Here is an 18,088-nt window from a genome sequence, read left to right on the forward strand (position 1 = left end):
CGGTTTAAAAAGTGTTTTGAACAGGAAGGGATTTTCATACCATTTTTTATTCACAGGGATAAGTCATTAAGAACAAATTTCAATTCACAGGCAGGCATAATTATAATTCTTTGTTTTCTCTTCCCTCCTGCTGTGATCAGCCAAGGTTTATAGTTGCCATGGTGAAATAATAGGACAAACTCAAATCCCTCTGGTTTATCATGCAGCTGTTGCCGTACTTTTTGACCTTGAGGACTTGCATAAATGGCACAGAACACAGTTTCTTCTTAGGAAGCCGGTGACAAAACTAAATAATAATGTGAAGAAAACAGCTTTGAGCAGCAGTTAATTGAAAATGTAATTGACAGATATGAACGAACATGCAGAGTGTGGATCACTGTGAAAATTGTGTTTATGCAGGGGCTGCTGTTTGGGGGTAAATTAGAAAGGCTGGATTGATCCAAAATCTGTGACTAAATGACTCATTACAAAATATTCCTGAAATATCTTGCTTTTAAGCATTTCCTGAGTTTGATATTATTGAGAATTTTTTTTTTTTTTTTTTTTTTCTAAACTTGTGGTGGGTTGAACTTTTTTTAAATGGTGGCTGTCTCTTATTTGCAGGTGCTGGTACCGAAAAGGGCCGATTTCAAAGGAAAGATGATTGAAGTAGACATCTACGAAGCAGGGAAGCACTTTATGAAGGCTCGACCAGTAGAAGACAGCAAGCCTTTCACTCCCTCTATTGCAGAGCCTCTTCAGAAAGGAGAAGTGTCTGGTCTGTTGCAGGTACGCGCCAGGATCCACACACAGATCCATATATTTAAAATGCCTCCTTCCCAAGTACTTGCTACAACACAATAAAATAATGTCACACAAGAGCATACTTGAAAACCTAAAAAGATTTTATTCATGAAGTGGTCGGCCGTACTCAGTTGTTGGAGAGGTTGTCATTCAATTTGAAAGATCAATAGTTGGAATCTTCCCCTCTATATAGCCGCTTCTTCATTGTCGAGCCTCGCTCTAGCCGGTTCATGTCTGGTTCGATCCAAGCCCAGTTTGAAGCGTCTCCATTACAGTGTGTTCCTCATTAATGGAGGCGTGAATGTGGGTGGGTCGTGAGCGCGCAGCAGCAGTGGTCAACACACAGATGATGTTTGCAGCGACACTCGTTAACAGAGAACCTCGAGCTTGTGGTTTTGATGGGCTCAAGCAAACTCAGATATTTTATTTTATCAAGTCAAAAAGAAATTACACCAATAACCACCAATATGAACTTTACTGGAAAAAAAAGTACAAAGAATATAATATGCAACACACCAGACTTTCAGGGTGTGAAAGAATTTCTAGGGTTTCACACCGGCTGGTGCAAAACTAAGTACGTACAACAGTTTCTTTGGTCTTTAGCGAACAAATAAGGTGTGAATACATGTGTCCTTACTTTAAATCTGCCTTCACCTGTGAAGTTTGTGAGGGAGCACCAGTGTATCATCCATGAGATAAGTAATTTTAGATAAGCTGTTACTGGCCAAACTGTTCGCCATCTGCCTTTCACCTCACACACACAGCAGCACAAAAAACCATGTTAATGTATCTGTTTCCCTGCATGTTATTTTTCACTCTGACTAGCTGTAGCTTATAGCTTAGGACATGGAGCCACTGAGCAGAATATGATACACTTTCTAATTTCACACTCCATCAGCCTTTACTTCCAGACAGAGAGGGAGGGGGAGAAAGGTACAGACATGAGAGGGAGAGGGGGCATGGATGATGAGGAAAGCAAGCAGAGAAAAGAATGGATCATAGAGAATGAAAATAAATAGAAAAGGCAAAAGGGAAGGCAACGTATCAAACCAAGCAATGTGTCACTCAGCATTAAAAAGTTCAGCAATGGAGACTAAAGCTAGTTCAGACTGTCCAACACACACTCACTCATATTTACATCAACTCTGTCTCTTGTGCTCACATTCCTTCTACAAACCGCCCATCCCTGATGTTAATTCAATAACCTCTTTTTTTTTTATATACATTCATCGCACTGTTTTAGTTTTGGTTTCTGTTTTCTCTTAAATGTTCCATTATTTTAATTGATAAAGAAATGGATCTGTAGTTATTGTTTGTGATATGCTTGGTTTAGCATGTAAAAACACAGAAACTACAAAACCTAATGAAATTGGATTTTAGCTTAAAATATGAGCTCATGAAAAGTATCCAAATGAGAAAAGTCTTAAAAAGACCAAATAGTAAACCCAGGTTAATTCAGAAACTAGGGTTAGGGTAGGGATCGGTTTGTTTTCATTCCCTGATATGTCCTAACTCGTAAAAATATATTGATTCTTGCCTTTGCTTTCCGCAGTACGAGTGTTATAGTCAGCTAGATTTATTAGTTTTTCTCCAAAGATGCTATGACTGATCTCTAATTCATGATTCTTATGACCTCCATTGGCTGTTGTTAATGGTTGTGCAATAAGTGACCTAATGATGTGGAAACATAGCAGTATCTGCAAGCTGCTCACACTATTGTCAAGTATCCTAGCAAAAGTAATATTTTTCACAGCAGCACGAACACAGCCTCTGCAGAATTATCAGGACATAAATAAAACTTTTATGATAATTTTGTTTTGTTTTTTTACACATTGTAATTTCCAGCTGAATCTTTTGTTTTATGACAAGTGTTTAAGATGCAGTGATAAAGATTATGTGCCCACTTTTCTTTGTTGCTTTGAAAACATTTGTGGGGAGCCTATACCAGTTTCAATCTATCCAGATTTGTCTTTAGGAGCAATAACAATCTATGAATATTTTCTCACCTTACTAAAATTAGCAGTCATTTAATAACTGTACAAGGAGTAGAGCGACGTCACACAGTATTAATGACAGTTTCTCTGCAAATCGGAACTTCAATTCAGTTCAGTTCAGTCTTACAATACGTCATCTCAATTTTTTTTTAAGTTTTTTATGCTGTTTGCACCATCTCATATTGAATTAGTGTGGCTTGCATTATTAATTTTCTTTTAGTTATATCGTAGATGTTTTTTTGGCTCTGTATACCTTGTGGTTTAGTTGTTTCATTCATTCTATTTGTGTGTTTTATCTGTCTGTCTGTCTGTCATGTATACCAATGTGCTTGAAATATCTGTCATTGTGTGGATTCTGTAAGGAGTGTCAATTCTTACCTTAACTAAGATGTAAATGATTGACAGTGTTTATTAAAAGATCCCTGCTACTGCTACCTCAATGGTTCTAATACTTTGAATCCAGTACACAAACTTCAGTTTTGTTGTACAATTGTTTTTGCCAACCTTTTTTTTTTTGCCCATGCTTAGTTTTAGTCATTTGCAATCCTTTAGCCTTTGTATGGTTTGTATAACTTATTGAGGGCCATAAAGTTGATGCAAATAAGTGTGAAAAGGGGATTAATTTGATGTAAGATGAGAAAATGCTGTTTTGCACCACATTTGCACAATTTTCGCTTGTTTAGAAGCACCCTAGAGTACATGATAAATGGGATCCCAAAAGTGCACATCTGTGATGAGTGTGAGCTTGATGAACCCTACTCTCTCAGTTGTTTAACACGTGTTCACTTGGCATGTTGACATTCAAGACTCTAGAGGCCAGTGTGTTCTTCCTTAAATTGGCTAATCACTGCTAACCGTCTACCTCGGCACATTAAACTAGCATCCTTTACACTAGTACCAGATGTTTATCTAAGCTTTTGGTGTAGTCAGAATTTTGATGTGCCATGTTAAAACTGTTGTAGCAAATAACTGTGTCAAATTGTTTTGGTAGTGATATTGACCCAATGGTAAAGTTAGGCACACTTTACAATGTTTTTTAGAGCAACTTTAACTGTGTATTGTTCAAGTATATACTTGTCCTATGGTAAATAACGGATTCTTTTCAATGAACATGTCCTAGTCCATCTGACCTCACTCTTACTTGCTTATTACCCTGCATAGTTCTCTCTCAGAATACTTACTTTTAAGAACCCTTGTGAATGACAGTGTGAACACGTATAAAGTGTGATATTCGCCTTCATGTCTTATAGAAAGACCCTGTGATAGAAGCTTTTTGCAGTAGTCAACAAGAAAATGAAGGGTAGAGCACTAGAAAGAGAGACAGGCGGGTGTAAAAAGGCAGTCTTCACTTTGCCATTTTACCTCAGATGCAGAGGAGCAATGCAAGAGTGTGAGGAAAGGAGTGGTGTATAAGTGGGTGATTTGGTCGGCTGAAAGATGGGCTGTGGTCTTTAATGTGTGTGTGTCAGAAAGGAAGCAAAGTGAAAGATCTGTCATCTCAGAAGTAGATAGAGATATGATTACATACCAGCCAACATCCACAGTGATGTGTGTGGGAGTGGAGCAGTATGGTTGAAGTATGGATAGAATTTTCTTTAGAAGTAGGATATGATGACTGTGAATGTATGGGTTGTGGGGAAGACAGCAACATAAGTGGATGATAACATATGACTTGAGAGTAGCGGTGCATATAACTGATAGATGAACAGTTAAAAAGCTGCATGTTTGAAAATACTAACAATACAATAGCACAGTGCATATTAATCATTAGTGTACTGATATCACCCAGCTAATGTGCAGGAGATGTTCAGATTAAAAAGTTGGATTTACTTAAAAAGAAAATAAATATATCCTGTTATTGATCTAGCCACCAAAATGTTTTACTATTAAATCTGCTGTCAGATTGGTGCCCCTTTTTTCTAGTTGATGCAATGAAAGCTTTAAAAAGAGAGTATATACTTGTATTTTCTGTCTATATTTGTTTGCTATGTACATTATAATTGAGCCTCATGCTATTCTTTAGCATGAACATGAGAAGAAGTAACCTTGAAGTTACTTCAAGGTGTGAATTAGTTTGCTTTTTTAGACATATCGTCATGCGAAACTGCAACTCGTCCGTGACATGGCAGCTTTATTAATTACCCTTTATGATTTTACCGATTCATTCCAGAAAAGAAAGACCCTGGTCTTCCTCAGAGATGAATGGCTTTTATTAACATGGGTGGATTCTTCCTCATCTGTCCTCTGTTTCTGTCTTTCGCTCTCCTCCTGTCTTGTTAGTCCTTCATTCACAGAGACAGCACTTCAGGCGGGGGGGTGAAGGGCAATAAATGAATCTTTTCGGCAGGACACAATAGTAGAGAAGGCACTCGCCATCATGGCGAAGGACAGAAAAGAGAAAACTCCTTCACCTGTTCACATCCTGAGATTAAATTAAATGATAGAAGAGGGAGGCCAAAAAATGAGGCAAGAATGAAGGACAGTGACTGAAGTAGATGGAGAGATGAGAAGACAGCGAGGCAGCTTGGAAGCCATCTAATAATCAGCTCTTTTCAAAGCATACTTCTTCAAGAAGACCGAGAGAATCACTGAGGGAAAAAAAAAATGGTTCTGATCTCGCAGAGGAGACCAAACCCACAGTTCGTGTCAAACACAGCATAACAAAAGAAAAGGGCTTGAAAGTTTACTGGGAAAGACCAATACCCATGTCCGGCCTCAAAAGGACAAGATATGACAAGCCTCTGCTCAAGTATTGAATTTGGTGGACTGTCTTTTCCTGCTTTCGCTCTGAGCGAGAGTTGCTGTTTTTATTTGCTCATCTCTTTGGGTGCATTTAAAGAAAACAGATTTCAAATGTTTACCAGTAGGTGGGAATAACATCAACATGAATTACTGCAAAATACAAAGAAAACATCTTTTTAAAGATGATAACTTGTCTTTAAGAAGCCCTCCCATGTTCCTCTTATTACCTGTGGTGATTTCACCTGGTAGAACTCATTACGTCTGTAAACAACACCTGTCAACATACTCAATCAATGAAACGACAGCCTCTTCACCATCTGCAAGACCAAAGGGTTGTGTAAAGATCTCCATGGGAAATTGGTCCAAAATCCCTGCTGCAGTTCGTCAAACCTGGTCAAAAACTACAGGAAAGCTTTTAGTAATTCCAAATATTTAAACAAACAAACAAACAAACAAAAAAAAAAAATGGATGTGGACTTTAGTGGTGGAATTTACATTTTCAAATTGGATAAAAAAGGGCAAATTTAAGTTTGGAAAAGTATTACACTTAGAAAATAAAGTTATAAAAAACTTTGAGAACACTTTGACACAAAGTGGTGCACCTGTTGTGCATAACTCCAAAATCTTAATAGTCTTAATAGAGATAAGATGGACCCCCCGCCTCTTCTCCAAGCACAGCTTCTAAGTGCATAAAACATGGATGTGGTCAGTGTATTACCGTCCAGCAAAGACCCCGATTTCTTGCACTTTGCATCATGCAATATACACAAACACTGACTGAAAATAAGTTACATCATTAGTATATTGTTTAAACTAATCACATACACACGTTAAGATCCTTGTACACACAGCTTTTATAAAGATAACACCCTGATGCGCCTCCCCCCCCCCAGTGTGCCTGGCAGAATCCGACCTGCCTAAGGCTGTATGCAGCACATAAAGACAATACACAAGCTTGCCTGACGCACACAATGAAGCTTTTTCGAAATCTCTGTGAACACGCAACTGTTATGTATTGTTGCTGTGATGTTGCGTTATTCTCACTCATTGTCAAATGTATTGTCAGGACAGGGGGGGGGGGAATCAAAGATTATGTTGCCTTTCTGGTTGAGATACAATTAATCCTCTCAAATCTATTTTTAAACTGTTTGTGCTCAAAACTGCAAAAGGTTGTGCTTAGTCTTTGAATGTTTGTTTATCCAAACAGCAGAGAAAAATAGTCCTGTTAAAAGAACAGCAGGCAGAGCTATTTTAAGGGTTTCATTTAGCATGTCAAAGCATATTACATGACCTGCACTTCTGAACCAAAGTCACTGTAACCGGGATAAATGTTATGCCATCCGAGTATCAGTCAGCTCTATTTTCAGAAATATTACCCAACATGTCGAAAAGCATTAGAGAGGCTCATTCTGTTACGTATGTTTTGAATGTCGGAGGGGCTTTAAATTTCTCCAAAGATGAAACATCCAAATTAGAGGGAGCTTAGTAAATGACTGTCAAAACCCACGTTATTATTAAATGCATTTTAAAGAGTTATTTTCTAATCAGGCTTTATCATTGGCTTGTTTAAAAAAAGAGAACTCCTTATAGATAAATTCTTTATCAAGACTCAAAATTGCTTTCTATTGTTTTCTTATGCATGAGATGGATACATCTACAAAGAAATAACACTTTTTATAATCTGAAAACACTTGTGCGTTAAATGTTTTCTTAACATTTTAGCCATTAGCACAATTCAAGTCAATCAGTACATTTTGAATAGAATCAAAAGCCAGAGAATAAAAAACGAGTCTTTATAAATTATGAACTTTGACTGAAGTGGCACTTGAAGTTCCGGTTCCTAGTGTGACACCAGAACTCAGATTCAACCTCCAGATGACCATCAAAACCAGAAGACAATTTATTACGCACAAGCTAGTGCGCAATTCATGTCCAGGAGGGAAGTTGTGAGGGTGTGCTTTCAGTGCCACAGTAGTTGAATGAATCATAATTCAAGTAGAATCATCTAAGTTACTGTGGCTACAGTCAGTGATTTTTGTCACTGCGTAGAAAAAGTTACTCGTATTCTGCCTGATGTATGATGGCACAGTGTGGTTCTCTGCTCAGCTTGTTGAATGTTAAGTAAACCAAATGAAAATTAAATGGAATTGGATGTGTCATTATTATCCTTCTTTAAAAATGAACGGGTAAAATATGTTGAGTTGGGATTTTTTTTTTTTTTGACACCGTCAGTCAAACTGATAGACAGCGAAAAGCCCAGTGCAACATCTGACCCACATCAACAATGCATTGTTTTAAACCAAAGCATATTCATGTATTCAAATGGTTGAGTATTGTCCAAACCAATATCTGTTGTAGGAGGTGAGAGTTGATGTTCATAGATGTTGTCCATGGCAATATGCATTTGATTTTGTTTTGTTTTTTGTTGTTTTTTTTCTCGTACACTATCATGCATTATTTTGCTATGGTCTACAACATAAATTCCCAATAATGTATATTGAAGTTTGTGGTCATAATGCAAGAAAATGGGGAAAAAGTTCAAAGGGCATGAAAAATATTCAACATATTGTATAGTTATCAGTTTATTTTCACATTAAATTTAATTCTTTTCATTTTTATGTTGCATCTTACTTGCTTTTTCTCTGGATTGATTATTTTTTATGAATATTATCCTATATTTATCATGGATGAATGCCAAACTAATATATTTAAGTATTGGTACGATTTGTCTTATGAAAAAATATGATTAAAACAAAACAAAAAAAAAAAACTACAGGCACTGAGCTGAAATTCATTCTCAAGGGGAGAGGAGATTTGTATGTGCTGCAGAGGATCAGTTCTGTAGATTACAAGCCTTAAAAAGGATGAAGTTAATTTAGAGCCCACATCAGTGTTTTCTCAGAGTTCCCAGAGCTGACACATCTTCATCAGCTGTTCAGAGGCAGGCTGCATGGATCAGGCTTTTTTGAACAAGTGTCACAGACTCTGCATCAGTTCTGAACTCTGTTTCGGGTTTGAAGAATTGCTGACAGACAATTCAGCAGGGAATCACTGTCCCACCATGTTTACCTTTTGGTGCTTTTTCTCTTTTGCTTAGGCTGAGGTTTTTCACTTGGTTTGTTTTTGCTTCATATGGTTTATACTTTTGTGTCCTCTCAAAGTTTATATAATTTATCCAGATATCTGCAAATCTTATAATCGTGTTATGTGTCACCAAGTATTAATACTGTTCTTGAAAACGTCGTCTCGACTTTCCTTTAGTGGCACAGTTGAGACCAAAATTGTCCATGGCCTTGGCAAGTTTTTTTTTTAATTTTCAAATGTGTTTCTTCTAACTGAAATTAATGTCATTTTTTGACACAAAATCCTGAACTTGAATTTAGTAGAGAATCTGTAGAAGAAGATTGACATTGAGTGGTAGACAGGAGGCCTTCCTGATGACTTAAAACTCAACGTAAATTGTCAAAATATCAGTGAAAACATGTAAAAATCTGGTCAGTAATTATAATAGGAGTTTGATTGCTGTAATATCAACAGATTTTCCACTGATTATTGAGAAAAAGGTATAAATGCATTTTTCAGATTGAGTTTAGCAAAATGTCAATAGATTCAGATTTTAAAAACCATTTGTCTCCATTCAATTCTGAAACGATGCAATCGGATCAAGTTGATCATAAATGTCGTTGGTGAAATTTCCATTTATTTTGCATAAAACATCTCCATTCGTGCATTTTTGCTTACCTAGATTTGCTCACTGAACTCTAAACCCAGTAGTGGCATGAACATGAAAATCTTGTTTGTGTATGTATCTTGTTTTTTTCTTATCTAATTAAATATTTTACTCTGATACAAAAATACATGGCCTGCAGTGTTCGACAGTATTATTGTCCCTCCCACTGGGGCTGTTCTCTAATTTTGTGTTTTTGCCACATCATATTTCTACTTTGTATGATATTCTAAAAATATTTTTTCTTCTTATATTATGTTTAGCAAACATTTTAATCATACACTTTGTTGAAAAGGTTATGTGTGATTATGCAAATTGGCATAGGATAACACTTGAGCGATACAGTTTGACAGTTTAGATTGGCTGAAGATGAAGAAAACTGACAAATGTGCATCTCCACCACGGCTTCTTTTTGTTTGGTGTTTTGATCGCTTTATGTTCAGTCTAATGGCTAGAAGTTTATGATTAATACTCCATACTGAATTTGTCTCTACTGTCCTTCTGCTCATTAACTATAGCTGCAGCTCACACAATGATTGTCACTTTGGCTTTGTCGTATCAGCCATGACTAAAGAGGCTACTGCAGTATCCATTTACACGCACACACACACACTCATCCATGGTTTTTGTGTGTCAAGAGCAACAGTGACAGCTGGTGAGGATCATGTGAGAAACATGACCACTGTGCATTATTCTCTGGCTCCAGTGAAGTGCTGTAAAATGTCAGTATATTAGTGAAAGATACACTCGTTCCTGAAAGGTACACATGTGGAATGAGAACAGGAGAGGTTTTTTTTTTCTTCTTCTTGTTTTTAAGAGACAGAAAGACATTTGAGAGAGCTAGAGTTTCCAGGGAAAGTTTCTTGCTGTGTTTGCCAGTCTGGTACCCCGAGTGTAGTGTTAGATGATTTTCAGGGGGGATTATTTTGGTCTGTTCCACCGCTGTGAGCAGAGAGACAGAAAATATTCACCACTGGTCTACACTGGCACACACACACTCGATGATGCTGCCTTCCTTTCTCACAGACAAATGCACAAACTCAGCATGCCAGCTAGCAGGTGGTGAACTATCACTGAAAGCCACATCTCTCATTTTTCCTCCGTTCCCCTTTCTTCCTCTCCTTATTTTGTCTCTTTTTCTACGCCCCTCTCCTCCCATCTCTTCCCACTGTGCTGACACGCACCTACTGGCACTTGGATTTTCACTTATCCTCCCTAGTAGTAATAGATTTTAGACTGTACTATTCAGTGAGTCTCCAGGCACCCTGTTGTTAAAAGACACCTGCAGAGAAACAGATAAATAAAAGCATCAAGAAGACGGTGGTGTTTTGAGCCTGTCAGCAAGAAGGATAATAGTTTAGTTTCTCAACTTTCTAATTATTAGTACTTTGCACTTTACAACTCTTTTTTATTATTATTTTTTTATCAAAATATTTATTTTGGACTTTTCCTAAGTAAGAGAAATAAGTAGTTTGAACTCCAAATTTGGATAATTAATTTACCTGCATCTGCTATTTTCAGAAAGCACTTTAGATTTTTTTTTTTACTCTCCAGGCATTCAGCCAGTATTTAAAACCTAACAACCACAGTGAAGAGGTTTAGTCACAAGAACTTCCGTCATGATAATCCCTTTGAAAATTTTTCAAATTTCCCTATCTGAAAGCACCATGGAAGTTTTCTAAGCATTTCTCGCAACAAAAAAACTATATCACATTTCCATGAGGCATCCTGGTTCAAATCCTGTCATTTAAAAAAAACAAAACAAAACAAAAAAAAAAACGTTGATGTGTCACCCAGAATCACGTTACTGACTCTCTGTCCGTGGATGTGTCACTAAGGCGGCGGTGGTCATAGAACCCATCCTCCATTGTGCGACTTCACAGAGGGAAGCATTCATAATGAAGCTGTGAAAGGAGGAGCGGGTGACAGCGTGGTGTTTGTAACCATAAGTGAGAGCGAGAAAAACAGAAGAAATGTCAAGGATAAGCGAGACAGAGGGCAGACGCTGAGCAGCTGCTCGGACATCCAGCCATGTACATGCAACACGTGCAGGTGTGCTCAGCTGCATGCTGATGCAGACTCCACATACCAGCTGGTGTTGAATAGGGGTTCATAAACCAGGTCTGTCGCTTCTCTGTGATAGTTCACACGGTAAATTTATGAGAGAAATGGCGTACATTCCAGGATGATTTTCAAGTTTTCTGTTGATAAAGAATATTTTTCATGGCTTTACACTTTCCATTAATGGATCTCTATTGTAATTTCTCAGTTGTCCTAATTTTAAATGACTTTCCTGCTGCTGTTTGCACATCCATGTTTATACTTTCAGTCCTTTTTTTTGTTTTGGATTTATTGTAAAAAGTTTTATTGTTTTTCTATGCACAAATATACACATCTTGTGGATTTTTTTATTACTTTTCATCTGTGGGCTATTTTCAGTTACAGTATTATTGTTACATTGTAAATTAGGCCTTACTGTATAGATTCTTTTTATATTGTTTCTTTATCTTAGTTTTATATTCATGCTTCCTTTTAACTTTTACCTTTAACTTGCTCTTGGTACTTTTGATTATCCCACCGTGGGGCATTAAAGGGTAATTCTGTTCTCTCTCTCTCTCTCTCTCTGTCTCTCTCTTTATATATACTTAGATACACATATATACAGGTTTTATGTCCAGATATAAAACCTGCTGTTTTTGTTGTAAATAAGAATAAATTCTAATATTTTCCTTTGTTGTTGTGCACATTCATATCTTCAGATGAGTTTGAGATTTATTTGAACTTTAAAATTCAGAAAAAATTCTTTATTATTAAAATTCTTTATCTAAATTCTTTATTGTGATGGATACATTTTAATGCCTGCAAAAGATACTTATCTATTTTGAACTTGTTCACACATTTTATAGCCACAAACTTACATGCTCATAGTTTTGAAGTGTGTAACAAAATAAAAAGTGAGTATTATTTTTCAGCCCCTAACTCAATATGTTGTAGAATCACCTATGGCTGCAAATTGCACATCTCTAGCAGTTTTGTTCATCTGCTAGGTTTTCCTATTCTCCTTTTCCAAAGACCTCAAGCTGAGTCAGATTGGATGGAGAGGATCTGTGAACATAAAACATTTCTTTACAGAGACTCAATTGGATTTAGGTCTGGACTTGTCCTTGATGCCCCTGACAAAGAGATGTTTTGATCCAAACCATTCCTCTGTAGCTCCGGCTGTATGTTTAGGTTCATCGTTCTGCTGAAACGTGAACTTTCACACTCCAGTCTTACAATTTTCACAGCATAAGAAGTTTTTTTTTTGTCGTTGATTGTTTGTTTTCCTAGAATTGCATGTGGTTTAACACCAACTGTCTTCCCATGAACTCTGACCAGCTTTGCTGTTTCTTCTGAAGAAAAACATAGTTTAGAATGATATGGAGTATTAGATTTCTGCTGCATGTTGCATTGTGTATGAAGGTTAAATCCTCAGTTTTGCTTTTATCTGACTAAACACCTTCTTCCATTTAGCACCTACAAGGCTTACAAGTAAGGTCAAGATTCGTAGAGTGCATCATTAATAGTTGTCATGTACACAAATTCTCCCATTTGAGTGGCTGAATCTCAGATTAACATTATATTTGCCTGCGTTGCTTGTTCTAGCCGAATGCCTCTTTTTCCTTCCACATCAGAATCATGTATTACTTTGAGCAGGCCTCGCAGATAAAATCTAAATTCTTTTTGAAATATAAATTTAATCATTTAATACTTAATCTCTTATTTAACACATCATGAAGAAATCGAATTGAAAAAAATGTGACGGATAAGACAGCAGAGAGGGATTAAACGAGTCGATCCCTACGGGTGGATATCAGTCAAGCCTCCCACAATCAACTATACAGTAAACGTAAAGGCTATTCCAGATATCTGGATCAATTCCTCAATACCACTGTGCATAATTTACCATATTGAAATGCCATTTTACCAACTGTCATCCAGGAGATACCCAGAAGGCACCTCAAAGTAATCCACATTGATTTCCACTCCACCCAAACATGTTGTGTGTCGGTGCTCTCATCCAATTTGTTTAATGCTCCAACCAAAATGATCGCATCCTGTGCAGATTTTATTTATTTATTTAGCAATCACCTGGCATAGCTTTAGCTGTCGCCGCAGGTTTCCACTTTCATACCAGTAGATGAAATTAAATAAAGGTCTAATCAGACATGATAACGAAGAGGGTGTGAGGCTTAAAAGCAAGAACTGTAGTAAACATAGTAACTGAATAGTTTAAAAACAACCTATACTTGCAAACTGTTCGGATTCGCATGACTTATTAGTAGTGACAGACCAGGTATTTAATAGCCTCACGCAACAACAGTCACTGTAGTAGATTCACTCGTAAATCTCAAGTTCAGCCTAATGTAACATAAACTCATTTCTTTTTTTTTTTTCTTTTTTTTTGGGGGGGGGGTATAACAAAGTGCAAAATAACTTTTTTTTCATCCCTCCCTAACTGCCTCAACATCCACCCTCTCATCATCCTTTATTCAATAGACGGCACTCTGCTGTAATCAGATCAGTGTAAAACTGCATTAACTGCGAACACAGATGTAATTGAAATGCACTCATTTGCATAAGCAAATGGCTGCTTTCACGATCACTTTCATTTAGGAAAATATTGAGAGAAGCTCTTCATAAAAAAAAAACAAAAAAACATTCATTCTGTTGTCATAATCATAAAAAACAGTTTTAGAGAGGAAACAGATGTTAAAATTGGGAAGGTGGGAGTACAAGGACTCGGCAAGTACGAGTACTTTAATACTACACTACTATATCATTGAATGCTAATATAAAGTGGATTATTGGCTGTATTTCTAAATGTAAATAATTATTAACAACCATGATTTATAAAGAGCAGAGTTCTGCACATTCTTATAATTAAAAGAAATATGATTTAACTAATTTGTTGTTCAGTAAACCTCCACTATACAGAGCCCTTGTAGACCTATTAATAGCACTGCAATAACGGCTTTAAAATACAGGGATCTTAAAATCACATGGAGACTATTTTGTATTTTATTCTTGTAACTTTTTTGCAAGTTACTGTACTGTACGTTTAACGAACACGTCTTTAACAGTTCATCTTTCTTCTCTAAATCGTTCTTTTCCTTCGCTCACTTTTTCATGGATGGCCATCTTTGGACTGCAATGGAACATTTAGACTAAACAGAGATGCCGCTTAATTTGTGAATGTGGCTAGCTGATTGGAAATTTGAATTGCAGATCCACTTTGCTTACGAGCTGCATTGATCTGTGTCCACGAGTCGGAGTGAGACAAGAAGCAGGGCTGTTGTGTGTATGTCCGTGTGTTGGCACATGTCAGAAGGATATTGCACAGGATGTTGAAATTCAGTTATCTAAAATGAGTTCCCAGTTGACCGCTGTATTTACCTAATGAGCAGGAAGACTGAGGCTGTGCAGCTCATGTTAGTGGTACCTTATCTAGCATTCAGTTTGATTACTGTCAGGTCAATATCTGAAGCTGCTATAGGAATCTTTATCTCTTTGAAGAGGGGAGCAATCAGCAACACTCCCTATCAAGAAGCCAGTAAAGTAGCAAATTTCAAAGATAAATGTGTGTGTTTCTCTCCACAGGAACATATGGCCAACGGAGTCAAAGGAGCTGCTTGTGTGCCACCTGACTCTGCGCTCCTGGTCGGCTCCTGCAGTCTGGACAGAGAACTGCTGAAGAAACTGGGGATTTGCATTGCACTAGCAGCCGCCGTCTTGGCCTTTATTATTGAGAAGCTCTATTAAATGTGCTGAAAAGATCAAGAAAAGATCAGGAAAAACGACAAGTTTGAAGTCTGGGAAGATGTTTTATTTAAGCAGGTTTGGCACAGGTTTTGTGTTTTTGATTGGAAATGACTGCATCAAAGCTTTCTGTCTTTGTCCGCTCGTTGCATCCTGAACATTTTAATGCTTTGTAGCCGTTTTACAGATAAACCAAGAACAACTGAAAGTGCTGTCGCATTTTAATGAAAGCGAAGTGAAATTTCAGTCCTTTTACATTCATTTCAGAGTATTCATTTTTTACAACCTAGACATAGTATATTTTTAGAACTGCAAGTTAAATCTCTTTTCAGGTTGTTTTTACAAATTTACCTGTAGCTCCAAATATTGATGTTTTTCTTCCCTTCAGTTAAAAAAAAGAACAATAAAAATAAACCTGCAATATATATCTTGTTTAAAATAAAAATGTGCACGGGTTGTTTGTAATAGTTTCCTGCCAGTTTGTTGCTGCCAGACACGTTCATAATAATTAGTTTTATTCTGTACACCCTGATCTTCTTTGCTCTCTTTGCAAAGTTTCATTTGCTCTCTGTCTGTAATTGTGTCTTGTTGCTGATGTTTACTTTTGGGATTTATTCTTCTACCTCAGTACAGTTCTGTTTGCCCTTATATTCCCTTTTTTTCCACCATCATTATGATACTAGTTTATGATCCTGCTATAAAACCAAAATGATTAATATTCTGGATAATTGATGATACAAGTAGATCATAATTCACTTGGGGAACAAAATGTTGATACCCAACACATCAGCAGAAATATCTTGACGCATAAATGAAATCAAATCAAATTGTCTGTGATTTTGATATGTATTTGGTAAACACCAGTTGAAGCAGGTGAAAACCTGCATAATACTTTAAAAAATTACTTGCACACCTGGATTTTTTTTTTCCCCCGTCACATTTTGTCCTGGTGCAGTTACAAACCTAAGAATATTTCACCATTCATTCACAAGTCACATTTTGTATTTTAGTTTCGTTCTCAATACAAACATACTTCACTCTTATTTGTAAAAATAATAAAAAAAGAGAACCACAAGTAATTGTCCTTCCACTTCCAACTACGCATTACACTGTTTTGGTCCGTCATAAAATACACGTATAAAACCAACTTGATTCCATATTTGTCAAAATAACAAAAAGTTCAAGAAGCCCAAATGCTCTTTAAAGGCACAGTTGCATGTATAGGTAATTGTTGTCTCTTAACCCCTCTCAACAACTGTAACATCCAAAATCCTCTAATAAAGGTCAAAATATGTTTATTCTAAGTGAAACTGCTAAAGTATTGATTGATTTGCTGACTCGCTGAATTATTGATTGTCTAGTTGCTGTCATAGATCAAGTCTGCTTGTGGTGCTGCCTGCTGTCTGTTCTGAGATACAAATATCCCAACACAAGCTGTGGAATCCCATCAGTTAATAATGCATGCCCCAATTTCTGTTGTACTACACAGCATCTATTCTTTGTGTGCCGTTGTCTCTGTGTGTGTCTGTGCTTGGGTGTGTGTGTGCATGTGTGTGTGTGTGCGTGCGCGCACGCACAAACTTCTGTCCTCTCCTTTTATCCGAGCAGGTGAGACGTTGATCACGTCTACTTGCGAGCGGATCTGGCTGCACATCCCTGCACAGTGTGATCCGGTGGTGTATTTAAGTTCGTCTGATGATTCATTTAGTCAAAAATGTGAGCGCATGTAGACATGACACACCAGTCACAGAGAGTCCCCCTCTTTGTGTTTGTCGTTTTCATGCACACTTTGCTTATCTCAGGTTAGTAAATCAGGCTTGCCATGCATTCAGGAAACAGACATATGCATGTTTTCAAGCTTTTTTTCCCCCACCATCTGATGCATGTTTTTCTCTCTTACACAAACACATTTACTCGCATCACAGTGAAGCTCTGGGTTATATGGGCAAACGATGCTCAAAGTTTCACACTAACACGGGGGCCCAATCAAACGTTGCACAGGCAGACAGACACGCGGTTCTTGTTTTGTTTGAGCAAATGATTTGTGTAGCTGTGAAGCTCGTTACATCCATCCAGCAGCGCCTTACATTATTCCACAGCTCTCTATACAGCTCCTTTGATGCTTTGTAAGCACATTTCTTCTGCCTCTCTGTGTGTCAGTTATACTGCATTGTTCTCTAGTGAAATATGGATGCAGCAGCACCCCCTTATATTTGGGAGATCATCGCTTACTTTGAAATATTGAGGCAGGAGCCGTCGAGAGGAGATCATTACTCAATTTGTATCATCCACTTGAGTTGCCGCTAATAAAAGCAGGAGTTGTGGATTCTCGTCTTGTTGGCAGCTGTTGTCAATTTGTCACCTGTGAAGTGGTGTGAAACTTTAGACGTGGGGGGAAAAATTTTAAGTAGGTGGATCATTAAGTGGGTTTCCTACATTGTTCCTGTTTGTTGTTTTTTTTTGCCCTTTATTTGAAATTAATTCAAATTTTAAAAGTGTGGTAAAGTTAGATTGGTTAGAATAGATAATTACACTAATAGGGGAAAAGAGGTTACATTTTAGTTTTTTGTTTGTTTTTTCAGGAGCTAAGATGTGATGCAAGACTCAAACTAGAAGAGCTACAAATTTCTCAGCTGATTTTAAAGTTGGAAATACAGTAGTTTAAAAAAAAAAACTGAAATATTTTAGACCGTCTTAGCTATTGAAAGATTAAAATCATAGTTACATGGCCAGTAGAAATACACCTGCCTGTTTCCTTACATATGTCAAGTATTTTTAGGCAAGTCTTCTTTATTATCACAATATAATTTCCAGTTAATGCACTTCAAGCAAAAGGATGCCACAATCCAAAATTGAATGGTCCAATGACGCATTTACAGTAACATGAAACTTTCTACCATTAATTTTTCACCACACAAGCCAAAAGAAAATAAAAACTGTCTAAAATCCCTAAACAATCCACCGTAATGACAATTTGTATGCTTACTTTGCAGAAGAGCTGAGTCATTTTTACTAAACCAGACAGACCCCTGACACTAGAGAC

General features: G+C 37.1%; 1 protein-coding gene and 1 long non-coding RNA gene across 2 annotated transcripts; one reads left to right on the forward strand and one right to left on the reverse strand.

Annotated features, from left to right (window-relative positions):
* The first annotated feature begins 576 nt into the window (after positions 1 to 576).
* Positions 577 to 15,443, forward strand: LOC103139880 (threonylcarbamoyladenosine tRNA methylthiotransferase-like). Its single transcript, XM_007555138.2, has 2 exons — positions 577 to 768; positions 14,887 to 15,443. Exons 1-2 carry the CDS (start codon positions 580 to 582, stop codon positions 15,046 to 15,048), a joined length of 351 nt encoding a protein of 116 aa, XP_007555200.2. The 5' UTR covers positions 577 to 579; the 3' UTR covers positions 15,049 to 15,443.
* A 531-nt stretch (positions 15,444 to 15,974) lies between these two features.
* On the reverse strand, positions 15,975 to 17,693 carry LOC107833143 (uncharacterized). The gene is made up of 2 exons (XR_001658905.1): positions 16,619 to 17,693; positions 15,975 to 16,570 (listed from the first exon to the last, which is right to left on the reverse strand). It is a non-coding gene; the product is annotated as an uncharacterized LOC107833143 (long non-coding RNA).
* Positions 17,694 to 18,088: the final 395 nt, after the last annotated feature.

This window comes from Poecilia formosa, unplaced genomic scaffold (assembly GCF_000485575.1).
Source record: "Poecilia formosa unplaced genomic scaffold, Poecilia_formosa-5.1.2 Scaffold0, whole genome shotgun sequence".
Classification (NCBI taxonomy): Eukaryota; Metazoa; Chordata; class Actinopteri; order Cyprinodontiformes; family Poeciliidae; genus Poecilia; species Poecilia formosa.